Below are 26425 nucleotides of genomic sequence, written 5' to 3'. Positions count from 1 at the left end.
ATAAGTTACACAAAGTCTCAAAATTTCACTTAATCCCGGATCTAGAACTGAAACCTGGTTTCGTTGTGTTTTGTTTTTGTTTCCTTGGGGCACAAAGTTGTGTTTGTATGTTTGTTTCCTATCTGTAGGATGGGATATGTATGTTTACCCTTAGTGGAAGCAAGTGGTGTGAATTTTGTCCCACATTTCTTTAGTTTCCTTCTTGATATCTCCCTCCTATGGTCTATTTGAATTATTGTCTTAATTTAATTTAATTACGTGCCATTTACTGAGCACTTAGAATAAGTCAAACAAAGATACTATCTTGTTTAATAGTCACAATAACTCTTTGAGGTAGATGTTACTTCTATTTTACATACTAGAAAAGTGCCAAAGAACTTAAATCATTTACCCGAGGACTTAAGATCCATTAAATAGTAGGAGATGAAGCTGAGATTTGAACTCCTGCTACATTGTTTGGTTTTTTAATGTTTATTTTTAAGAGAGAGAGAGCACGGGGGAGGGGCAGAGAGAGAGGGAGACACAGAATGTGGAGCAGGTTTCAGGCTCTGAGCTGTCAGCAGAAAGCCTGACACAGGGCTCAAACTCCTGAACCATGAGACCATGACCTGAGCCGAAGTCCGTTGCTTAACAGACTGAGCCACCCAGGTGCCCCTCTGCTACATTGTAATTGTGTTTGTACTAGTAGGCTTTCCTCATCAATCAGCAGCAGTTTCAGGGCACAGATTATGTATTGTACGTCTTTGAATGACCAGAACAAAGTATAGCGTCTAGTATGTTGTAGGCATATAAATGAATGAGCTATCTTTTACAATTTTATAATTGTTAAACATGCATAGATCTTATTTTTTGAAAAAGTAAGTCCCCTGAGGGCAAGGAACGTTGAAGTTGGATCAGAGGTGCTGATGTCAAAACTAGAGACCAGCTAATAGTCTGTTCAGGCCCATACCATGATGTAGTTCAGTATCTGGACCTTAGTTTTACAAGTAAGAAACTCAATTTTGACCATGAATCCAGAGTTAATAACTTTAGAGGGAATTGCTCATTTTGTACAAGCTCACAAGAAAATGATGAAAGAGTGTAAGTATAATTTAACTGGTCAGAGATGAGATTTTCTTGGGCTGTTTTGAAGAGCTGGCTCCCCAAAACATATCACCTCTGTGTTTTCTGGGTAGACTGCCCTCTCTGGAGGCTATTCAAACTGTTATGTCTCAATGTTCAGGAAAAAATTTTTTAATGTTCAGGGAACTTTTCAACTAAAATAGGCACTCAATTGAAACAGATGCTCTTGATTTACACAGGGTCTAGAGTATGTAGGGTAAATAAGGGAAAGACATTAATATTTTCATTCAGGGGGTGCCTGGCTGGCTCAGTCAGTAAAGCGTGCAACTCTTGATCTCAGGGTTGTGAGTTTGAGACTGGATGTACAGATTACTTAAAAATAAAATCTTAAGAAAAAAAAGATTTCAGAGGCACTTGCATGGCTCAGTCCAACTTCAGCTCAGGCCATGATCTCACGGTTCATGAGTTAGAGCCCTGTGTCGGGCTCTGTGCTGTCAGCTCGGAGCCTGGAGCCTGCTTCAGATTCTGCGTCTCCCTCTCCCTCTCTGCTCCTCCCCCACTCACTCTCTGTAGCTCTCTCTCTCAAAAATAAATAAACATTAAAAAAAATTTTTTTTTAAGATTTCATTCAGGTACTGATCTGAGACACTGATCTGATGGCAGGAAGTCCTCAGAAAACGACAGATTGAAGAGAGCAACAATAGGCTCATGAGAGGAAACCATCCTGTATTTAGTTGCATGAGCCAGACTGAGAAGTAAAACATGGCTGTTAGAACAGAAGTTTGAGCCTGTTTCCAACCTATGTCCTAACTACCTCTCTTTCCTCCAAGTACCTGTGGTCTCTGGAAGGAGAGGACTTTTGCAAAAAGAAAAATATGTCTCACCGAAGAACAGGTTAGGAAGCACAAAAGCTGCTTCCTTCCTACCTGGAGAAGAACAAGAACCCCTGATGGTGGTAGTCTGCAGAAAATGGGCAATGGTGTGGACATCGCCTGTGTTCAAAAATGTGGCAGCAGTTAACAGCAGAAAGATGGCAATACTAGCAGACACCAGGGAGTCTGCAAGGGAATACAAAGCGACAGGCAGCAGCTCAATTCTATAATAGAAACAGTCTCTATGGCCCATCCTCTGGGGATTCCTAAAGGATACAGTGAGGGAGATTGTGTTATCTTGGGTTCTTAACTTCTCTGAAAAGGCAAATGGGGGTAATAATAAGAGTACCTACTGGGGTACCTGGGTGGTTCAGTCAGTTGAGCATCCTACTCTTAATTTTGGTTCAGGTCATGATCCCAGGATCATGAGATCAAGTCTCACATTGGGCTCCATGCTGAGTGTGGAGCGTGCTTAAAATTCTCCCTCTCAGGGAGCTCAGTGGCTCAGTTGGTTAAGTGTCCGACTTCAGTTCAGGTCATGATCTCATGGTTCACGGGTTCAAGCCCTGCATCGGGCTCTGTGCTGACAGCTCAGAGCCTGGAGCCTGCTTCATATTCTGTGTCTCCCTGTCTCTGCCCCTCCTCCGCTCACGTTCTGTCTCTCTACAAAAATAAATAGACATAAAAAAAAAAAAAGATTCTCTCTCCCTCTGCCTCTCTCCCCTGTTTGTGCATGCACGTGCACACTTGCTCTTCCTCTCTCTAAAAAAAAAAAAAAAAAACAAAAGAGCTGACTTAAAAAAAAGAGTACCTATTGTCTAAATTTGTTTAAGGATTATATCATATGATGCATATGATGAGCACTGAAAAAAAATACTAATTGTTACACTGATAAAAATGTTAATTCATTATTTTAAAATGGGGTCATTTGTAGTCACTCCAATACCCGTCATACTGTTCTGAGAACATACCAGGCACACTCCTGCTTGGTGTCTTTGAATAAACTGTTCTCTTTTCCTGAAATACTTTTCCTCTAGATATCACGATGGTTGGCTCCCTAAAGTCATTTTTTTAATTGTTAGTGTTTTGCCATATTTGCTTTCTTTCTTTTTTAAGTTTACTTATTTGTTTTGAGAGAGAGAGAGTGAGTGCATGTGCACAGGAGGGGCACTATCATCACAGAGCCTGATGAGGGGCTTCAACTCACAAACCGTGAGATCATGACCCAAGCCAAAACTACGAGTTGGACACTTAACTGAGTCCCTAAAGTCATTTATTCAAATGTCACTTAAATGAGGCCTTTCCTTACCATCCTAGAATATCTTATTCCCCTGTCCTGCTTTATTTTTCTCTGTAGTATCTAGTACTCTCTAATATACTAGATATTTATTTATTTAGTTTCCCCTTACTAGAATATACATTTCATGAAGTGTGGAGGTTTTTCCATGTTTTATTCATTGGTATGTCTTAGTGCCTATAATAAAGCCTGACAGAGAGTAAACATTCATAGTTGTTGACTACATAAAAGATGTTTACTACTTGAACTACATGAAAGATCCAAAACATCTCCTTCTATTTATTACAAGGCACATCAAAGGTCTCGTAACAGAAGGATCTCTTTTGCTATTATCAGTCCATCCCCAAAAGTACATGAAGCCTCTACTAGCACCTAGAAATAATTTAATCCCATTATTCATTCCAGTCCTTCATGCACCCATCACTATTCGTACTTATGGAGTCCCTACCATATGCCAGATACTCACTTGGTACTGGGCATCCAGCAATGAACCTTCATGGAGCTTATATTCCAGCTGGGACAGGGATAGGGCTGGAGGGTGGGGAGTGAACAAAAGAACATGTTTCTTACCTTTGTCCTTTTACCATGTTAAACCACTAATAAAGTAATAAATCCCTCTTCTGGGTTATCTATATTCTCCCATATTCTCCTCCTTATACTTCTTGGTGCTATCTCCCCTTGATCTAGTACTTTGTTTAATTTAATAAAGTATTGAATCTCTTACTTTTCTCTTGCAACAGGGAATTTTTCAGAGAATTACTTTATTTGGCCAAGATCCAAATCCAAATCCAGAGTCAGCTCTGAACCCCTGACTAATGCATCACTGGGCTGATTATATAAATGGCAATGTGCAAAGACAACTTTTTGGAGAAGCACAGTAAAAAGGTTTCTTATTGAATAAGGGGTTTCATTTCTCTTTGAGCAAAAGATGCAAACTTTAGATGCAAGAAAAAGAATTTTACTTCCTGCAAACATTCATTCATTAAATGGTTAAGAATTATTTAATGAGAGCCTACTTCGTGACTAGTACAACATGATGCCCTATACAGATATAATTAAGTGTAAGATACAGAATGCTCCTTCTAGCAGATAACTCTTCAGTTAAAACTAGACAGGGGCACCTGGCTGGCTCCGTCCGTAGAGCATGACACTTTTAACCCTGGGGGTTGTAAGTTTGAGCCTCAAGTTGGATGTAGCGATTACTTAAAAAAAAAAAAAAAAAAATCTTCAGAAAAAAAAAAACTAGATAAAAAAAGATGATAGGTATTGTGAAATTATATAACACCACAAACAGACACGGTGCTTCCACTTCATCCAGCCACTCCATTCACCCTTCCTTTCCTAATCAAGCCTTATTAGTATCTCTTTCCTCCCTGATCACACCGAATCCTATGGCTATAATCAACCATGCTCTTGTCTGTACTCCCTCCCCCCATCACTTGATTTCCCCCAGCCCCCATTCCCACCCCCACGCCACCCTCGACCCCCGCCACTTTCATCTTTCCTGTTATTCAGTCCAGGATTTGATCCCAGGTTGCAGAGCTGCTTGAAAAAAATTCAAGTTACTTGGTGTTCCAAAACTTTCATCAGGTTGCGACTTAATGCTTTCACGCAATCCGCGTATAAAGCCTGGGAAGTGAGGAAGGAAATTTCACTCCTATTGAAAGCCAGACTTGTGGAATAATTGAGGTATTGAAATCAGTCACTCAAACTGAAAAGTCCCAGAAAAGCAAATTACACTAAGACAAGGACATAAAGTCTAAATGCATACCCTAGAATCATTGCAGCAAAAAATGGGAGAGGAGTACGTATGTATGAAAGACATCTAGGCTAAAAATCAATTTGCAAGAGAGAAGAGAACGGCCAGGAATGCTCGCAAATACAGCGACAGTCATGGATGGTGTCACCCTGAGAAGTTCACTTCAAGGCAGGGCTATCCAGGGAGCAAAGTTAAAGGGCTAGCATTTCCCAGATTCCAGATGCCTGGGGTAAACAGACGAGACAGCTGCGCATTTCTCTTAAAGTAAAATATATCCTATGTGGGAATTTCAAAAATAATAAAAAGGGAAGTTTTTCCCCTTTTGGATTTCCCTGCAGTCCAGCCACTTAAAAGCTCGCTTTAGTCCCTAAGAAATCTCACAACAACACGGTCTTTTTTTTTTTTTTTCTCTCCTCTCCCTCCCCCCCCAACTCCGTTGGCGGGAACATATCGGAAGCAACGGCACGCTCTCCGTCGGAAGTGACGCAATATCCCAGAATCCTTGGAGAAGGAGGGGCGCTTTCAGGCGTTCTTTGCGCAGTGTGGTGTGGAATCTTTAGGCAACGTGGTGTGGTTCTTTGCAAGAAGGCGTGCGGCTTTGTGCTTGGCCCGCTGCGGCCTTGCGGACCTTTCGGGCCGAAAGTTTGATTTCTTTTCACTGATAACAGAGCTCGCGGCGGGCCGCGCAGGGCCCTAACCCGGCCTCACCATGTTGGTGCTATTTGAAACGTCTGTCGGCTACGCCATCTTTAAGGTAGGTTGGAGATTGAGCCATTGGAGGGGGGAGGCTGGTGTTGGGCCGGCGAGGACAGGGAAAGACGTAAGAAGAAGACAGCACTGCTCAGGATCGCGTGGGCGCCGTTTGTGTCCTCCTGCCTTGAAAGGTGGGGGAAGGCTTTGGGCCTGGGAGGCATGTTTCGGTGAACACGTGGCCCCGCCGTTTGGGGCTCAGGGTTCTGTGTTAGAGCATTTAGCTTGGTGAGAGAGGTGAGCGGGAGCTGTATTAGAATTTCACAGGTAAAGGTGAGGAGTTTGGGGTTTATTCTTAGTGGTTTTGAGCAATGATTGAAAGGTTTTAAGCAGAGGAATGACTTGATCTAAACTTGTCTTAATGAAGTTGCTTTGCTGTGTGAAGAATAGATTATAGGAGGCAAGAAAGAAAGGAAGAATATTTTTGCATCAATGTAGACAAGATGAAATTGCTTGGATTAAGGTTGCTACGGAGGGAAATAAATACCAGGAGAAATTTTGAAGGTAGAACTGGTGGGTTTGGCTAATGAATGGAGTGGGGTATGATGGTAGCGAAGAGAAGAAAAAAACAAGATGGTTGGGTTTTTTTGGAGACGGGGGGATACTAAAAAGGTCCAGTTTGGGCTGTGAAACCTGCGGTGTCTGTTAAATCGTCATTTTTTTAAGTTTAATACCTAAGGGAGAGATCTGGGCCGATGGTAATCAATTTGAGATTTGGTTGTCTTAATAAAGTTTGAAATTTGAAGTTTATCAGCACGGAGCTGATTGAGCAATGGGACATTCGTGTAGTAGGATGCTATAGAGTTGTTAGAAAGAATGAGAAACTGAGTGCTATCCATGTGCTAGCCAGTCTTCTGAGTTCTACAAATGTAGCATCGAAAAACAAAATTTTCATATGTGTGCTGTTAAGGCAAAAATAGATAAAATATGTATAGTAAGATTCTAGCTATGAATCAAAAAACTGGTATGAGTGCGGGAAATCTGCAATCAGTTTTCCAAAATGTTGGTTTAGAGAAAACTTTAAGGTTTTCTTCAGACTTCTGAAAATACAGTTCCATTTGCACTTGGTACATTACTTATTATTTTTTAAGAGATAAAATGGTAAAAGCCAAAAGCTAGCTTTGCTTATTTTTTCTCATTGGAGTTGTCTGTAATTGCAATATTAGAAATTTTAAGGGACTTGGGAAAGCTTTGGAACGTGGAGTATGTCTATTTTACGTTTTCCCAGCTTCCTGGCACTCTTTTCTAAATTCTTAAATAGAATTCTGCACATGTGCCCAAATTTTCTTAGCCAGCATGGTCTGTCATATTTTGAATTTGTGTATATGGATGAATTTCATCTAAATTGAAGTCATTGTGTACTGTCCACTGGATGCTGATAGAGAGAGGGGCAACTCTGCAGTCCACTGTGTGCCTCTGATTGGTAGGAAGGAATTCACTTAGCAATTGTAGTGACCTGGGTCATAAAACACTTAACCATGTTTCTTAATAAATTACTGGTTTCTATTAATGAAGAGTGTTCTCCACAAAAATAAGTCTTGAGTATTCTGTCAGTTTCTAATGCTATCTATCTGCAAGTCACTGTTCAAATTGTGGTTTATGGTTCCATGTAATAGATAAATAACTAAAGGCTTGAGTATATTGAAATAATGATTTCACTTCCAAATATTTGCGATTAATAGCAGTTACTGATTGTTAATAAAACAGTCCTACAAAATGTTCTGGAATTAATAGTGGTTGCACAGTTTTGTGAGAATATGCTAAATAGTAAGTCGTACACTTGAGAAGGGTGAATATTACAGTATATAAATTATATATTAAAGTGCATATGTAATACAAAATCATTAGCTCCCTTTTCATGATCTTTCAGAACACTGGGGTATAAAACTATATTGGTTTGCATGAAATTCGTGCTTTAATACGAATGCTTTTGTTGTTGTTTTGGTGTTTTGTTTGAGTTTGAGAGGGAGAGAGAGAAGGCACACACAAGGGTGGGGGTGAAAATCTAAAGCAGGCTCCATGCTCAGCAGCAGAGTCTGATGCTGGGCTGGATGTCACCACTCTGGGATGGTGACCTGAGCCAAAATCAAGTGGACATTCAACCGACTGAGCCACCCAGGAGCCCCAAGAAATTTTTAAAACTTCTTAAACCTCAGGTCATAGTAAGGAATACATTTATTCTGTTATCATGTTCCAGTGTGTACATAGCATATATACGCTGTGTATGAAGCCATATATACAGAGTGATTCACAAAGAATTAAATACTTTCTGAAAAAATTACTGTGTTAACATGGTAATATGTGAATACAAAGACAATACTGAAAGAACTGTTGTTATTTTTAGAATATTGTAAAAACTCAACCTGTGTTCCTTGTCATGTGGCACACATAGCAAGATTAAAGGCATCTTTTGGTTTTAATAATCACATTGTAGAGTGCAGCTCTCTGTGTTCTTTTATTTCCTCAAGGCCATGAGGAAGAGATTTTTTTAGGTGTATACCACAGGTCATGTATAATATATTAGTGAGCAGTATGGTTTTCCAGCTGCATTTATGGAGTATAGCTTACATACTGTATAACTCACTTATTGTAAATGGTGCAGTTTGATACATTTTAGTAGAATTTATACAGCTGTGCAAGTTACAATCCAGTGTAGAGTACTTCCTCTTAAAAAGTAAAGCTCTGCCCATTTGCAAGTCAAAGTCATACCGAGCTCTAGGCAACCACTGTCTGTATAATTTTGTCATTTCTAGATATTTCATGTAAGTGACGTAATAGTTTTTTTGTGTCTGGCTTTTTTCACTTCCGCTTTTGAAGCTAATCCATGTTGCATGTATCAATTTGTTCCTTTTTGAATAATTCACACTTGAAACTATTCCAAGTCATCCTGTGTAACAACTCACACAAGTTTCATAGAACAATACTTAACCATTTTGTTTGTGAAATAAAACTTTAAAAGTTAGAATTGAGGGGAGCCTGAGTGGCTCAGTCAGTTAAGCATCCCAGCTTGGCTCAGGTCATGATTTCGTGGTTTGTGAGTTCAAGCCCTGCCTTGAGCTCTATGCTGACTGCTCAGTCTGGAGCCTGCTTCAGATTGTGTGTCCCCCTCGCCCCCACCCCCCATTCCTCCCTTGCTCACTTGCTCACTCGCTCTCTTTCTCAAAAGTAAATAAAGATTAAAAAAAAATTGTTTTAGGTTAGCATTGAATGTTTATTTTAAATTTATTTATGTTGTGAGAGCGCACGTGGACACACCCATGAGAGTGGGGGAAGGGCAGAGAGAGAATCCCAAGCAGGTTCTGCACCAGTGCAGAGGTCAAACTCATTGAGATCATGACCTGAGCCCAAGTCGGGCCACCCAGGCACTCCAGCATTGAATATTTAAATAAAACATAGGGAGTCTCAAAATAACCAATTAAAAAGTGAAAATTAGGGACAGTCACTTTTGATAATAATGTGCCCTTTCCTGCTTATAAATTTCATGCCTGTGTGGAATAGAGGAGGATACCCTAGGACTATCTGGCATGCTGTGGGATGCGTTTGTTTTTACTTTTTATTGTGAAAGTTTTCAAGGAGACAAGTAGAAGATTATAAAGACTCTCCATGTACCCCATTACTCAGCTTCAGCAGGCCCATTTTGTGTCCTCTCTCATTCCCCTCCCCACATTGTTTTGAAGCAAATCCTGGATATTTAGGGTTTTTTTTTTAAGTTTATTTTATTTTATTTTATTTTGAGAGACAGAGCACAAGCAGGGGAGGGGCAGAGAGAGGGAGAGACAGAATCCCAAGCAGGCCGTAGGCTCCAAACTGTCAGCACAGAGCCTGACGAGGGGCTCGAACTCATGGACCGTGAGATCATGACCTTAGTCGAGATCAAGAGTCAGATGCTTAACTGACTGCACCACCCAGGAGCCCCATGGATATTTAGTTTGATCTGTAAGTAAGTGTGTCTCATGCTGTGAAGGCAGGCGCACAAATGAATTGTATCTTTCCACAGTATCAGCTTTTTTCAGTGTTAGAGCAAGGTTAGTATAATTATAACTCAGGTTCAGGATTCCAGACTCAACATTTCACTACCTGTTTAACTTGACTTCTTACACGTTACAGAAAGCAAAGCACAAGACAGGTTACACAACAAATAAGATAGAACGGGGGGAAAGGAAGTCTTTGATTGCACAGTTGAGATGTGGCCTTGGTCTGGTCCAGGTCAGCTCACAGAACTTACTGCTTATTATATTCAAGCAGTGGAAGATCTCTATTTTGTTCAGAGATCAGTCAGGCAGGGTCTTGGACAGCAGCTACCTTTTTGATGTGGTCAGATGTGAAAGGGTCAGTGTTAAGAAAGTTTTGACAGTTTACTGCAGAAATCTTCCATTTTAAAAAGGACTTAATAAGTCCTGATTGACAAACCTCTTATGTTTCTATTGGTTATCTTTTCTGAGTATGTCTCAGCTGGTGCTGGTTTCGGCAGTATGGGGTCTTAAGTGGAATGCCCTTGGTTGCTTGTGACATAAGTTACTGCTTGACCTGAGAGACCATCTTGCTCTCTACAGTATGTGTGAGATATAAAGACCAGTTTTAAAACTAAGAACAATAATAGCCTGCTAAATTTTTTTTAATGTTTATTTATTTTTGAGAGAGAGAGACTGAGCACAAGTGGGGGAGGGGGAGAAAGAGAGGAAGACACAGAATCTGAAGCAGGCTCCAGGCTCTGAGCTGTCAGCAGAGAGCCTGACGCAGGGCTCAAACTCACAAACTACAAGATCATGACCCAAGCTGAAGTCGATTGAGCCACCCAGGCTCCCCAGCCTGCTAAATGTTTTAATGGTAATAACTACACACCGTTTCTACTTGGAAATGGAAATTATTGTATCATAATCCAAAATGATAAAACTTGAAATGGACTTTGTATGCAAATGTTTTCAGATTTCTCTGTCTGAAAATGACTAAAATTTGAGGCACATTTTACAGAAAATGTAGCAGTTATCTCTTTGTTCAGACTGTCTTTATTAGTAATGTTCTCTTCAGTAAGTTGTAGCACAATTGGAAACATTTAGTAACAAGGTTTTGTTTGTAACAGTCTTTGGAGACCTTTGAGTAGTCATGAATGTTTTCATTACATTTCCCTTGTTACTTTTAGAATGCTGATAATATCTCTTAACTATGCCAGTTGTTACCCAAACGTTATCTTGCTTTTCAACTAGGAAAAAATGTAAATTTTACTCATGAGTCATGTCCCCTGTTTGATACATATCCTCTCAGCAGTTCATGAACTTTTTGGGTATGGTTTAGCTGCATTCTCTAAACAAACTATTTCCAAAAGTTAGGACTATTCTATGAACTTAATCAAAAAGTAACAATGTTTCAGTGCATTCATGAGATTTGTTGGAAGTTCTGGTGATACACAAAATAGAACTGTTAGAGGTGCCTGGGTGGCTCAGGTATCAAGCCCAGCATTCGGCTCGCTCGCTTGCTCTCTGTCTCTCTAAAAAAAAAAAAAAAAAAAGAAAACAAAAAAAGAAACTGTTAGTGGCTTGTAATTTTTGTAAAGATTTCATTTTTAAGTAAACTCTGTGCCCAACGTGGGACTCGAACTTACAACCCCAAGATCAAGAGTCACATACTCTCTTGACCGAGCTAGCCAGACACCCCAGCTTGTAATTTTTTAATACAAACACTATGTTTTGTGATCATGTAGTGCTCTTACTCTGGTCTTTTAAGTTTTTTCATTTTTATTTGTTTTGACTGACTTCTCAAGTTCTGTGAATATATGTAATTTGGCTGTGTGAGATTAAATTTAAAGAACACAACAAATTCTCACTCCCTCTCCTTCTCCCCACCCCTTCTTTTTTAAGGAAAGGGGGCAGAGGGTGATGGGTGGGGCAGGGAATCCCAAGCCCGGCCCCACACCCAGCATGGAGCACAACACAGGGCTTGATCCCACAACCCTAGGATCATGACCTGAGCCCAGATCAAGAGGCAGATGCCCGACTGACTGAGCTACCCAGGCACCCCCACAACAAATCCTCCTTAAAATCATCTTGCCATACTTGTCTGACAGAAATTAAATGCAACTTGAAGTATTGTAATTATGTTTTATCACAAAAATATACACTAGATGTAACTGGGCAATAAATCTTACTGTGTAAATATTCTTGTGATAATGGATTTGATAAAATGTTTATCAGTAAGGTATAGTTTTAAATTTATCAGTTGAGTATTTTTCCCACAAGAAGACATGATATCTGTATTATATTTCACCAAATTTAATATGCTATTATTTTGCACTGCTAATTAAATTTATCTCCCATCAATTGTAAGGCATGTCAGTTTCAAGGATGTTAAATACGGAGGAAATGGTTTTTAGGATTGAGTCTACCCTGTGTTATGCTTGGTCAGTTGACTTATCCCATCAAAAATTAGTGAGAGTGTGGGAAATGTTTTATTAACTCTTTTTGTTTGTTTGTTTGTTTGTTTGTTTGTAATGTTTTTATTTTTGAGAGACAGAGAGTGTGAGCAGGGGAGTGGCAGAGAGAGAGGGAGACACAGAATCTGAAACAGGCTCCAGGCTCTGAGTTGCCAGCACAGAGCCCAACCCAGGGCTTAAATTCACCTGCGAGATCATGACCTGAGCCGGAGTCGGACGCTTAACTGACTGAGCCACCCAGGCGCCCCTTTTAACTCTTGATTTAAATGAAACTAATAGACTCTCTTGAAGGCAATTTGGTAGCATCTGTCAAATATAAAATATGCATTTCCTATATGATCAATTAACCGCACGTCTAGTAAAGTATGTCTTATAGAAATACAACATGTGTACATACAAAACTGTTTTCTGAAGGAGAATAAGGAAAATTTAGAAAGACCTTAAACTTCTATAAGAGCATAAGATGGTGGTATTTTCATACAGTCTAATTCTACGTTGTCAAAACCTATAATTGTGTCCATGTTATGCTAAATGGTATAGTGTGATTCTGAAAAGTATGCATAAATAAAATGTTGAGAAGACCGTCAAAAAGCCTTAAATATGTATGCCTAATTGTTAATGACTGTTTCATAGATTTAAAGTGCCCATTTTTTTCCCTTTTCATTTTAAGTTTTCTTGTAACAGGATGTATCTTAAAATTGATAGTATCTCAGTTTTAGAGAAATCCTTAGTACTTTGATGTTAGGGTGATCATAAGCAGTAAATAAAATTTATTCTTTATTCTAGAAAGTAGGGAAATAAAGTCTTTTGTTGTTCTATAAACATATGCTGGGGCGCCTGTGTGGCTCAGTCGGTTAAGCGTCCGACTTTAGCTCAGGTCATGATCTCACGGTTTGTAAGTCCAAGCCCCGTGTCGGGTACTGTGCTGTCAGCCCAGAGCCTGGAGCCTGGTTCAGATTCTGTCACTCGCCCCTCCCCCACTCACGCTCTGTCTCTCTCTCTCTCTCTCTCTTTTCGAAAATGAATAAATATTTTTAAAAAATTAAAAAACATGTTTTGTGAAGGTGTTAGTGACTCCTTCGAAATGGGAAGTTTTAAACAAAGTCATCAACTGAATTCCATCCAGTTATTAAATGGGGTACTTGAGCTGCTAATTTGATCACGCATTTATGGTGGGTAAAAAAATGGTGTTATTTCAATGAGAACATAGCTTTCACCACTCTCATTTTACATGTACAGTTGTACTTGAAGAGTGTAGTTATATATGTCTAAGCTATGCCATTTAAATATTTGTTACAGGTTTTGAATGAGAAGAAACTTCAAGAGGTTGATAGTTTATGGAAAGAATTTGAAACTCCAGAGAAAGCAAATAAAATGTAAGTCATCTTGAAACTAAGAATTTAGTTAACATTTAGGTGTGTTTTTTGTAAGTAATCTCTACACCCAATGCAGGGCTTGAACTCATGACCCCGAGATCCAAGAGTTGCATGCTCTATCAGCTGAGTTAACCAGGGGGCCCAAGTAATAAAATTGCTGAATAAATTGTAGTATATCTATAGATCCTTTGGTGACCTGGGGAGAGGACTGTGGTATACCAAGAAAATCATGCTTCTCAGTGATATATATGTGGTCCCATTGTTTCAAGGTTCACTTAGATCTGTGTATGCATTTATGCAGGCATAGACACCAACAGATGCCACTTCAGAAGGGTGGAAATGGGGAATGGGGTGAGGCGCACAATAAGTTGAAATTACTATTTTTTCCTAAAATCTTTGTATTGTTAAATGTATTTAAGGGATCACCAGGGTTTAAATGTATTTAAGGGATCACCTGGCAGATAAGAAAACCTTCCTTAATTAAGACAATACTATTTTAGGGACAATAGAAGACTAGTTTTTCTTTTTAAAGGGCTGTATGCTTCATTTGGCTGAGTTAACGTGATTCATTGTTGTCAATGATGTATTCTTGTTGGAACTGAATATAACTGATCTAACTCAAATATTCGTCACTACCACTGAGACAACAATGAATTATGAATTAACTGTATATTTTTGTTGAATATAAAATGATGTTACCTTCCACATAAGTGTGTTGGGGAGAAGGAGAGTAAAATAAGGGTAACAGGAGTCAGATTTGACCATTAGCTATTTGTTGTTGTTGTTGTTTATAGAAGTTTATTAAACAGCAGGAGCTTAAGTCTCATTTATCTTCTAAAAAGAAATACACCTGAATTATTTGTCACATTTCTTACTGACAGTGTGTTAATGAAAATCATAGACAAAATAGATTAATTTTATATCACTGTCTTCATAATTGATAGAATGATTAGATAAAAACAATAATGAATACCTTGATGTAATTGATAAACCTCACAAAATTCCATATCATACATTATTTTCAATTTCCGATGGAATGCTTTTTAAGATAAACCATATGCTGGGTAATAAAATATGGTTCAGTAAATTTCAAAAGCTTGAAATCTCACAGGGCATATGTTATAATGTCAACAGAAATATGTTACAAGCTAATAGTAAATTGGTTTTAAGAATACAAATATTTGGAAGTAAAGCAACATAGTTCTTTTTTTTTATTTAATTTTTTATTTTTTTAAATTCACATCCAAATTAGTTAGCATATAGTGCAACAATGATTTCAGGAGTAGATTCCTTAATGTCCCTTACCCATTTAGCTCATCCCCCCCCAACCTCTCTAGTAACCCTCAGTTTGTTCTCCATATTTTTAGTCTCTACTGTTTTGTCACCCTCCCTGTTTTTATGTTATTTTTGTTTCCCTTCCCTTAGGTTCATCTGTTTTGTCTCTTAAAGTCCTCATATGTGTGAAGTCATATGATTTTTGTCTTTCTCTAATACTTGGCATAATACCCTCCAGTTCCATCCATGTAATTGCAAATGGCAAGATTTCATTCTTTTTGATGGCTGAGTAATACTCCCATTGTATATGTATACCACATCTTTGTCCATTCATCCATCGATGGCCATTTGGGCTCTTTCCATACTTTGGCTATTGTTGATAGTGCTGCTATAAACATGGGGGTGCATGTGTCCCTTCGAAACACCACACCTGTATCCCATGGATAAATGCCTAGTAGTGCAATTGCTGAGTCGTAGGGTAGTTCTATTTTTAATTTTTTGAGGAACCTCCATACTGTTTTCCAGAATGGCTGCACCAGCTTGCATTCCCAGACCATTAGCTATTTCTTAATGACATTTGTACTAGATGGACAAATCAGTGTTGTGAGATTCCTGACCTGAGAGGTACTCTTAATTCCTTTTCTAAGGTCTCCTATTCCATATAGTAAAAGGCATCTGTGTCCAGATTTAAGCAACAGAGGTTATGTTCAGGCTTCAACATCTTTCCTGTGGTTGAGATGTGGTACCAAACCTCTTAGCTATTTTTCCTTCAAACCCTACAATCTTCTCTTAGTCCAGACATTACTGACCTAGTATTTGGAGAAACTAGTTGTTTTAATATGAATTTATCTAACTTTGCACCCTCATGCCCAGTGACAGGAAAATTTATTTTGTTGGTGTATGCTTTGAAAACAGTCCAGAACCTCTTTCCTAAATATATGGCTTTTGAAGAATCAATTTGCCCTCATAACTTTTCTTTTTTTTTTTTCCTTCTAGAGTAAAGCTTAAACATTTTGAGAAATTTCAGGATACAGCAGAAGCATTAGCAGGTAAAGTGAAAGACTAGCTTTTTTTGGTTTTATTTATAATCTTGTCAATGTATTATTCTTATCAAAAGATTATGTGCTTCAGTTGCCTGAGTTAACCTTATTCAATGTTGTCAATGATGCATTCTTTTTGGAACTGAATTTAAGTGATCTAACTCTAATTCGTCACTACCACTGAGACAACATTGAGTTAGCTTTTTTCACCATAGGGCTTGTTCCCCCCCATGTGATGAGTGTGAGAAGTGGTTAAGTTGATCTCCCTGTGGAAACCAACAGCATAATGCTGAAGCACAATTCAGTAAAAGCTGTTCTACAAGGGACCAAGGTAATGTAGTCAAGTGCACAGCCCTCTGATGATTTTAATTCAAGGGTAAAGTTGAGAATAGCCAGGATTCACAGTTGAAATAATAATAAAGCAGCTTTTGGGGATTTTTTTTAGTATGAAACCTACACAGAGCCTTAAGAGTTAATCTGAAGGGAACATGAAGAATGGATGGCTCATATCCTTCAACCAGTCCTCATAATGGGAGAACAGACATAAAGTAATAAGGTGTATCATCTAGGTTTGGCTTTAATAAGCAGTTGGTCTTAACAAGCTTGTTCCCCCCTGCCCATAGTGTTAGGGAAAATAAGAAGACTGGATATAAAATTCTAATCATGGATTTTTCAGTTGCTTAAGTTCTATATATTAAGTCAGCCAACTGCTTGTTGGTATAACCTGAAAATGTAGACTATAAAGAATATGGCTTATAATTAGGCAAGAATATCATAGACCCAAATAATATTGTTCATCAGCCACAAAAGAGGAGTATAATTCTCTTGTTAAAATTAGGAATCTAACTAAACATGCTAGAATATTAATAGACTGCCCCAACATTGGCAGAGGGGTAGCTGAAGAAAGACCCAATAAGACCAATTTTTTAATTTTTAAAAAGAGTTCTAGGGCTGCTGCATCAGTAAGTCAGTAATTAAAGCCTCATAGAGCTATTAAAGCACAACAATGATAATTTTTTTAATTTTAGTTTTTGTTCTTATTTTTTTTAGTAATCTCTATACCCAACTTGGGGTTTGAAGTCATGGCCCCAAGATCACAAGTTGCATGTTCTTTCAGCTGAGCCAGCCAGGTGCCTCCCTGCCTAGAGAATTTTTTAAAAGATCAGTTTATCACAGCTTTAAAATTATATGGGTAGAGTTTTGCTAAAACTCTATAGAAAAAGATTGTGTTCATTATTTTCCAACTCAGGTAGGGTGTGCAATATTCACATAGACTGATTTGAACAGCTCCTGCTGAAGCTATAAAGTGCAGTGGCCCTGATCCCAAGTGACTTCTTTTGAATTCCCTTTTGCATATTACTTCTTTAATCTTTTTTGGGCTATTTCTGACCAGTCCATATTAAATGGTCTACTTCTACCCAGACATGAAGCAGATTTTTACTATTTTAATTTTTCTTTATGTTTATCTTTGAGATCGAGAGAAATAGCATGAGTCGGGGAGGGGCAGAGAGAGAGGGAGACACAGAATCTGAAGCACGCTCCAGGCTTTGAGCTGTCAGCACAGAGCCCGACGTGGGGCTTGAACCCACGAGCTGTGAGATCATGACCTGAGCCAAAGGCAGACACTCAACCAGCTGAGCCACCCAGGTGCCCCCAGATTTTTACTATTAATAGCTAATATGTTGATCATGTAGTGTGTGTCAGATTTTGTACTCATCATTTCAAAATTGTTGTTTAATCCTTGAAACAGTCCTGTGGGATACATATTAATAACTATTTTACAGAAAAACTGAGGCTTAAGAGGTATCTCATTTCCCTACTGAGCTTTTGGTATACCTTAAAATACTGTAAAATAAATGGCTAAAATGCCATACTAGCTAAGAATTTAAAGTCAGCCCCCCTCCCCCATCTTCCTTCCAGGAAGGCAGAGACTATATTGTTCTTCGCTGTCAAATTGCTAGATTCTAGCATATAAATATTTTGGATAAAGGGATGAAAGTAGTGAGCTCTGTCAGGAATCTGCCTTTTCTCATCTATTTTTACCAGAAACTCAACATCACCTTATTAAGAGAGTAGTCTTTCCTGGAAATTAACTTCCCACTCCCTGTAAAAAGCAATTATAGTATGACAAAATCAAAACTGAGTGGTTATAGATATGGTAGTGTACATTTAAAACTCCGTAGCCCAAGAAACAGTCTGATCTGTTGTGATGTCAAGAATTTATATGAGGTTGCGGGGGGGGGGAGCTGGCTGGCTCAGCTGGTAGAGCATGAGACTCTTGATCTCAGGGTCATGAGTTCAAGCCTCGCATTGGATGTGGAGCCTACTTAAAGTCTTTAGGGTGCTTGGCTGGCTCAGTTGGAGGGGCAGTGTGACTCTTGATCTCAGGGTCATGAGTTCAAGCCCCACATTGGGTGTAGAGATTACTTAAATAAATAAGTAAATAAACTTTTTTTTTTTAAATAAAAGATTGAATTAAAAAAAAAATTTATATTGGTCCTAGAAATTCAAATATGCTGTTGGTATGGAGAGCTTTATCTTTACTCTCGGTCTAATTTTCAAGTTGCAAGTCTTCCAAATGCCACAGAAAAATTTGGCACCAGCCTACATTTGGATGAAGTGGGAAAACTACTGGGAAGTGGCTAGTGAAGTAGAATAAAGACTCTGTGTCCTCTATTTTTTTTTTTTTTATTTTTTTTTTAATGTTTATTTATTTTTGAGACAGAGGGAGACAGTGCGAGTGGGAGAGGGGCAGAGAGAGAGGGAGACACAGAATCTGAAACAGGCTCCAGGCTCTTGAGCTGTCAGCACAGAGCCCGACGCAGGGCTCGAACCCACGAACCATGAGATCATGACATGAGCCGAAGTCAGACACTTAACCGACTGAGCCACCCAGGTGCCCCAAGACTCAGTGTCCTCTTAACTTCATCACCATCTCTGTTTCCCATGTTTTATTTATTTATTTTTTAAGTCTGTTTATTTATTTTGAGAGGGAGAGAGAACAGGGATTCCATGAAGTCTCTGCAATGTCAGGCAGGAACCTGACTCGGGGCTCAATCCCACGAACTGTCAGATCATGACCTGAGCTGAAATCAAGAGTTGGATGCTTAACCAGCTGAGCCACCCACGTGCCCCTGTTTGCCATCTTTTAAAAATACATATTACAGGGGCAGCCCAGATCCAGCTCTCCATCAGGGTTCTCACTGATAGTACACAGTGTGCTTGGGATTCTCTCTCCCTCTCTCCTCCTCCCTACACTCTCTCCCTTGGTCTCAAAAATAAACTTAACAAAAAAATACATATTATGAAGAGTAATTAACAGGTTTTCTCATAATAAAGGGAAGATCAATCTAAGCATTAGATCTAGAGTAGAAATTTTTGCTTATAAGAAAAGAATTTTTAAAGGAAAACTCCAGGTTAAAATGTAAAAGATGGGGTGCCTGGGCGGCTCAGTAGGTTGAACATGTGACTTCAGCTCAGGTCATGATCTCACCGTTTGTGAGTTCAAGCCCTGCATTGGGCTCCCTGCTGTCAGCTGGGAGCCCGCTTCAGATCTTCTGTCCCCTTCTCTCTCTCTCTCTCTCTCTCAAGAATAAAAATAAATATTTTTTTTAAATGTAAAAATGATGGTATGCAAGATTGAGAACAGAAGCTGGAAGTTGAAATTTTTTAATTATAAAAGGAAGTAAGATAACTCCTATTAGAAAGGCAGATCATAAGGAGTCAGTATTGTACAGTATGGTTGGAACCTAACAAAAATAGCTTGAGTCTCAACTTCTTAGAGTGTCTCAACCTCTGTAAGAGCTTTATGGTAGCCAGATGATTTTTGTCCTCACCTTTCATTTTCCCAGACAATAGGTGAAATGGACTTGTAATTCAAATGGATGGAGATGTGGTCATGAAAGAGCAGGTACCTGGCTGATAAAGCATAAATTGCCTGGCCTTAGAAATTGTGACAGAATTCCTTCCTGCCAGGAGTACTTTAAATTCAGCCAGAACCAGCACAGATAACAGGAGGTGTCAGTCCATGTGGGTCCAGAAGATCTAAGTGTAAGCCTAAAGAATAGTGAGACTTAATAAATTAGCAGATTTAGAACCTTCCACAAATGAAAGCAGTCTCAGATTGAAGAGGCTGTCTTTAGTGGGGAATTCCCCATCACTGGAGGTTTACAAGCAGAGGCCTGATGACATATCTGAATCAGGATTAGCAAAAGCCCTCCACTCAGACACCCTTACCCGCAGCAGGACCTTCCAAATGAATATACTCCTTTTACAGGCCAGTTTGTTTATAATGATATAGGAGAGGGAATTTACTTTTGATTCCAGAATAGATTGTTTCTAACGTTTTATGATTTTAGCTCTGAGTTCAAGAGTAGATTTCCTATTACATAGGGAAAGGAATGTTGGTTCTGCTTTAATTCCCAATTCTAGAGCTGAAATGGGGGTGGGAAGATCAGATGAAATTCAAATGTGTAACTCCTTCAGTGTTTTTTACATTTATCATTTCATTTTAGAAGTAATGTTAAATTCACCCTTTTTGAAAGGTAAAAGGAAATGTTTATTTTGCTTTATCTTTTAAGTTTAAATGAGAGCTTAAGTTCTTAAAATTAGAAACTTGAGAATTCTTTGGTTTTTCTTTTTCCTCAAAAGCATTTACAGCTCTGATGGAGGGCAAAATCAATAAGCAGCTGAAGAAAGTTCTGAAGAAAATAGTAAAAGAAGCTCATGAACCCTTGGCCGTAGCTGATGCTAAACTAGGAGGGGTCATAAAGGTAATTTTTTTTTCATGCCTGCTAATCAGAGTTCACCATACAGCTTAGCAACTACAAAGACTTGGCTTTGCATTGAGTTGGTTGTTTTAAGTTCTCATACTTGATCTTTTCTCCTTTACCTATAGAATAATTGATTTCCAAGATATACTAAGCATATAAAAGTAATGCCTGGTCATTGTAGAAAATATTGATACCCCTAAAATGATTTAAAAAAAAAAATAGCTTTAATCTTGCTGCCCAGAGATAATCTGTTAACACTGTATCCTGCCATGTCTTTGTTCAGCCACATTTCTTTTTCTTTCAACAGAAATGGAAACATGACATTTCTTTTGAGTGTGTGTGTTTATTAGAAAACTTTAGCAGGGGGTAGAGTTTCTAGAGATTGGTAGAAATAGTGGAAAAATGGGCTCCCAAGAACGAAAAGAAGAGTTTGAGAGCCGGTTGCGATAGTTTGATCTTCGTTATTGTAGATCTTACAGTGACAGATTAATTATTGTGTTTGTGAATATACCTCTGTTTTTTGGGTTTTTTTTTTAAGTTTATTTAAGTAATCTCTACTTTCAACATGGGACTTGAACTCACGACCCTGAGATCAAGACCCTCTGTGCTCCTTCCAACTGAGCCAGCCAGGTGTTCCATACCTCTAATTCTTAAAGTAAGGTTTATATTATGTTGTAGGGTTTTGTGTTTTTTTGTTTTTTTTTTTGTTTTTTTTTTTTTTTTTTACTGTTTTATTTATTTTTGAGAGAGTGCACGTGTGCGAGTTGGGGAGGGGCAAAGAGAGAGGGACAGAAGATCCTAAGTGGACTCTGCGCTTACAGCAGCAAGCCCGATACGGGGCTCGAACCCATGAACCATGAGATCATGACCTGAGCCAGAGTCAGATGCTGACTGAGTCACCCAGGCACCCCGTGTTAAATAGGTCTTTTTAGGTAAGAAAATGCTAAGTAGATTTGAGGGGGTTTTTTGGCCAGGATTGTGAATTTAAGAAGTTTAATTAAATGAATTTCTAACACTGTCTGGTAAGTAATGAAGTTTTCTGTGATGATGTCAATCTCTATCTTCATTCTTTGGTGTGCCCACAAGTGTTTGTAGTTTTCTGTTGAAAACATTAGATTTTAGCATGGTACAGAAGAAATTGTTGAATGGTGGGATTATGGGTATTTTTATTTTTTTCTTTTCAGTTTCTCTGTTTTAAAAACTTACACTGAAGATCACTCATACATACCAAATATTTGTTTCTTAAACATGATGTAATACATCTAATTTTGCATGCATGTCATTATTTGCATTGGATAAACTAGCACAATACAATGAATTATTGAATTGAATACCAAATACAATGCAAAGTGAAAAGAAATGAATGGGTGCAGAACAAAATTTATTAATGTGTGGAGGCTGTGTGTGTAAAAAAATTGTATAGTAAACCCTTGAACAACTTAGGTGTTGGGGTGCCAACCCTTCCCCCCCCACACACGCACACACAGTCAGAAATCTGTGTATAACTTTTGACTCCGCCAAAATTTTACTACTAAAAGCCTACTGTTGATCAGAAGTCTTACCAATGACATACATAGTTTATTAACCCATATTCTGTATGTCAACACGTATTAGATACTGTATTCTTACAATAAAGTAAGCTAGAGGAAAGAATGTTACTAAGAAAATCGGGAGCGCCTGGCTGGCTCAGTAGGTGGAGCATGCAACTCTTGATCTTGGGATTGTGAGTTTGAGACCCATGTTGGGTATAGAGATTACTTAAATAAAATATTTTTTACAAAGAGAAGAATCATAAGGAAGAGAAAGTACATTTATAGTACTGGACCATGTCAAAAAAGTCTGGGGGCCCTAGGTGACTTAGTTGGTTAAGCATCCAACTTCGGCTCAGGTCATGATCTCTCGGTCTGTGAGTTTGAGCCCAGCCTGATGAGTTCCAGCCCTCTGTTGGTCCTTGTGCTGACAGCTAGAGCCTGGAGCCTACTTCAAATTCTGTGTCTCCCTCTCTCTCTACCCTTCCCCTGCTCACATACTCTCTTTTTCAAAAATAAATATTAAAAAAAATTCTTTAAATCTGCATTTAGTGTTCTCCCCACACACTAGAAACTGCTTTTTAAGAAACTGAGAAATATATATTTAAATCTGTTCTATTTTAATAATTAAATGGTTTTAGGAAAAGTTCTATTTCATTGATACAGATAGATATTCTTATTCTTACAGGAAAAGCTGAATCTCAGTTGTATCCATAGTCCTGTTGTTAATGAACTTATGAGAGGAATTCGTTCCCAGATGGATGGATTAATCCCTGGAGTAGAACCACGTGAAATGGCAGCTATGTGTCTTGGATTGGCACACAGGTGAGATTTACTGGAAAACAAAGTCCGCTTATTTCTGTTTAATAAGCAATTATGTTGCACTGGTTTAACCATATTGTAAATACTAATTTAATTCTCATAATAATTTTATGAGGAAGGTAGTAGTAGTAGTATCCTCGTTTTATAGATGAATCTGATGCCCAAAGTCAGTTATCTGGTAAGTGACGAAGCCAGGGCTGGAAACCAGGCAGTCCTCATCATAAGCATTCTCTGTCTTATGAGCATTGGGTCCTACAATACTTGGGCTTTCTCTTTTTTCTTTTCTCTGATATCTGCTGAATCATTTGCTATCCCTCCGTCTTCATCTTCCTGAACTTTCTTACCTGCTATGGTCTGCTGTGTATCTGTGTTGCTTGTTTTACTGATTTTCATTGAATTTTTATAATAAGGCAAAGAGAAGCACATTGTCCTATCATGTTTAACCAGAGGTCCATTAGAACAGGCATTTCTGCTTTACTGTGGTATGTTTTCCCGAAAACCTCGGCATATTGTGAAATTGTACTAAACTATCAGGATTTTTCGGTGAAGAATAGATAGGATTAAAGATAGACTACTCAAAATCTATGCAACTTTATAACCAGAGCACTATCAAAAATACCCCTGTAATCCTGGCTGGCTCAGTTGGTTAAGTGTCCTTTTGGCTCAGGTCACGATCTCACAGTTTCATGAGTTCAAGCCCAGCGTCGGGCTCTGGGCTGATGGCTTGGAGCCTGGAGCCTGCTTCGGATTCTGTGTCTGTCTGTCTCCTCTCTCTGCCCCTCCCCCATTAGTGCTGTCTCAAAATAAACTTTTAAAAAAAGCTCTATATGTTAATACAGTTAAAAAGACATGTTAAATTTATATAAAAGGAATAATACTATAAACGGAGATCTGTACCTTTGAACAAAACATAGCATAAATCAATGAAAGGGTTAAAGCTACTGAGTTACAGAGATGAACATAAAAGTCAAGAAGAACTTTGTAACAAGCATTTTTTTTTGAGCGAGAGAGCAAGCACGTGTGAGGTTGTGGGGAGGGGTAGAGGGAGAAAGAATCTGGAGCCAGCTTCACTTACTGTGGCGTGCGAGTGGCTGTATCTCAGGACTTAACTGTGATATCGCTACCTGAGCTGAAGTCAGGAATCAAGATGCTCAACTGACTGAGCCACCAAGGCACCCCTATGTAATAAGCATTTTTAAAAGAACATTACTAGCTAAACTGAGTCAAGATACAAGCTTTTGATTAGTTGGCATTGTATAACAGTAGTGGTTCTCAATCAGGGGCAATTAAATATCCCGTAGAGGAAATTTGGTAGTGTCTAGAGATATTTTTGGTTGTGACATACGGGTTCAGGTCTAACATAATGGGTAGAGGCCAGGGATATTGCTAAACATCCACTCTACACAGAATAGGCCCCTACAGCAAAGAATTATCTGGCCCGCATTGTTAACAGTGCCAGGATTAAGAAACCCTTATGGCAATCCTATCAAAATAACACCAGCATTCTTCACAGAGCTAGAACAAACAATCCTGAAATTTGTATGGAACCAGAAAAGACCCCGAATAGCTAAAGCAGTCTTGAAAAAGAAAACCAAAGCTGGAGGCATCACAATCCCATAGTTCAAACTGTATTACAAAGCTGTAATCATCAAGACAGTATGGTACTGACACAAAAACAGACACTCAGATCAATGGAACAGAATAGAGAGCCCAGAAATGGACACACAAACGTATGGCCAGCTAATCTTTGACAAAGCACGAAACAATATCGAATGGAATAAAGACAGTTTCTTCAGCAAGTGGTGCTGGGAAAACTGGACAGCGACATGCAGAAAAATGAACCTGGACCACTTTCCTACACCATACACAAAAATAAACTCAAAATGGATGAAAGACCTAAATGCAAGACAGGAAGCCATCAAAATCCTCAAAGAGAAAGCAGGCAAAAACCTCTTCGGTCTTGGTCACAGCAACTTCATGCTGAACACGTCTCTGGAGGCAAGGGAAACAAAAGCAAAAATGAACTATTGGGACCTCATCAAACTAAAAAGCTTCTGCACAGCGGAGTAAACCGCAAAACTAAAAGGCACCCGACAGAATGGGAGAAGATACTTGTAACGATATATCAGATAAAGGGTTAGTATCCAAAATCTATAAAGAATATATCAAACTCAACACCCAAAAAGCAAATAATCCAGTGAAGAAATGGGCAAGAGACATGAATAGACACTTCTCCAAAGAAGACATCCAGATGGCCAACCAACACATGAAAACATGCTCAACATCACTCATCATCAGGGAAGTACAAATCAAAACCACAATGAAATACCACCTGACACCTGTCAGAATGGCTAACAATAACAACTCAGGCAACAACAGATGTTGGTGAGGATGTGGAAAAAGAGGAACCTTGTATACTGCTGGTGGGAATGCAAACCGGTACAGCCACTCTGGAAAATAGTATGGAGATTTTTTTAAAAAATTGAAAATAGAACTACCCTACGACCCAGCAATTGTGCTACTAGGTATTTATCCAGGGGATACAGGTGTGCTATTTTGAAGGGACATGTGCACCCCAATGTTTATAGTAGCTCTATCCACAATAGCCAAAGTATGGAAAGAGCCCAGATGTCCATTGATGGATGTGTGTGTGTGTGTGTGTGTGTGTGTACACACACAATGGAATTTTACTCCGCAATCAAAAAGAATGAGATCTTGTCATTTGCAACTATGGATGAAACTAGAGGGTATTAAGCTAAATGAAATTAGAGAAAGACAAACATATGACTTCACTCTTATGAGGACTTCAAGATACAAAACATGAACATAAGGGAGGGAAAGCAAAAATAATATAAAAACAGGAAGGGAGACAAAACATAAGAATAAATAAATATAAGTAAAATTAAAAAAAATCCTTATGTACAATTCTGTTCCTCCATGGCTTTCTGTTTTCAGGTGTTAACAGTGCTGTACTTTTACTTACCTACTGGTATAAAGCATTGATACCTTGTAAAAATCATGTATGAGCCAATATGACTTGCATTGCACAGCATCATCCTTTTTGTCTGTCATAAATTAATTCATGTTTCTGAAATATAGGTTATAGGACAGATGTATTTTCTTTTTAAATGTGTATTTCCACGTTGCTCTTGAGTAGCTCAGTTAAGTGAGTCTGTTAAGTGACTTCGGCTCAGGTCATGATCTCACGCACTCTTGGCGCATGCTCTTTCTCTGTCTCTCTCTGTCTCTCTCTCAAAAATAAATAAACATTAAAAAATTTAAATGTGTATTTCCTGGTTTTGCATAATTATATTTTGTTTGTTTTATTTGTTTTGAGAGATCATGAGTGGGGCAGGGGTAGAGAGAGAATCCCAAACAGGCTCTGCACTGACCTGGGGCTTGAACCCAGGAACCATGAGATCACAATCTGAGCCGAAACCAAGA

The 26425-nt window shown here is 38.7% G+C and overlaps 1 protein-coding gene and 2 non-coding genes across 4 annotated transcripts in view; all 3 read left to right on the top strand.

The window, feature by feature from the left end:
* Positions 1-5490: 5490 nt before the first annotated feature.
* Positions 5491-26425, top strand: part of NOP58 (NOP58 ribonucleoprotein) — a 33663-nt gene continuing 12728 nt past the window's right edge. The window contains exons 1-5 of one of the 2 annotated variants that reach the window (XM_060622978.3): positions 5491-5744; positions 13467-13543; positions 15815-15867; positions 20509-20630; positions 22848-22984. In XM_060622978.3, the coding sequence (XP_060478961.1) occupies positions 5700-5744; positions 13467-13543; positions 15815-15867; positions 20509-20630; positions 22848-22984 (434 nt within the window). In that variant the 5' untranslated portion in view covers positions 5491-5699. Of the gene's footprint in view, positions 5745-13466; positions 13544-15814; positions 15868-16073; positions 16190-20508; positions 20631-22847; positions 22985-26425 lie in introns of those variants that run through there. The other variant, XM_060622979.3, reaches the window with a different exon arrangement.
* Positions 14109-14197, top strand: LOC132674111 (small nucleolar RNA SNORD70). The gene has a single exon (XR_009608421.1). It is a non-coding gene; the product is annotated as a small nucleolar RNA SNORD70 (small nucleolar RNA).
* LOC132674112 (small nucleolar RNA SNORD70) lies at positions 15968-16054 on the top strand. Its single transcript, XR_009608422.1, has one exon. It is a non-coding gene; the product is annotated as a small nucleolar RNA SNORD70 (small nucleolar RNA).

The sequence above is a fragment of the Panthera onca genome, chromosome C1 (genome assembly GCF_046562875.1).
Source record: "Panthera onca isolate mPanOnc1 chromosome C1, mPanOnc1 haplotype 2, whole genome shotgun sequence".
In the NCBI taxonomy this organism is placed as follows: Eukaryota; Metazoa; Chordata; class Mammalia; order Carnivora; family Felidae; genus Panthera; species Panthera onca.
The sequence above is the reverse complement of the archived record's forward strand: the minus strand, read 5'-3'. Positions and strand labels throughout refer to the sequence as shown.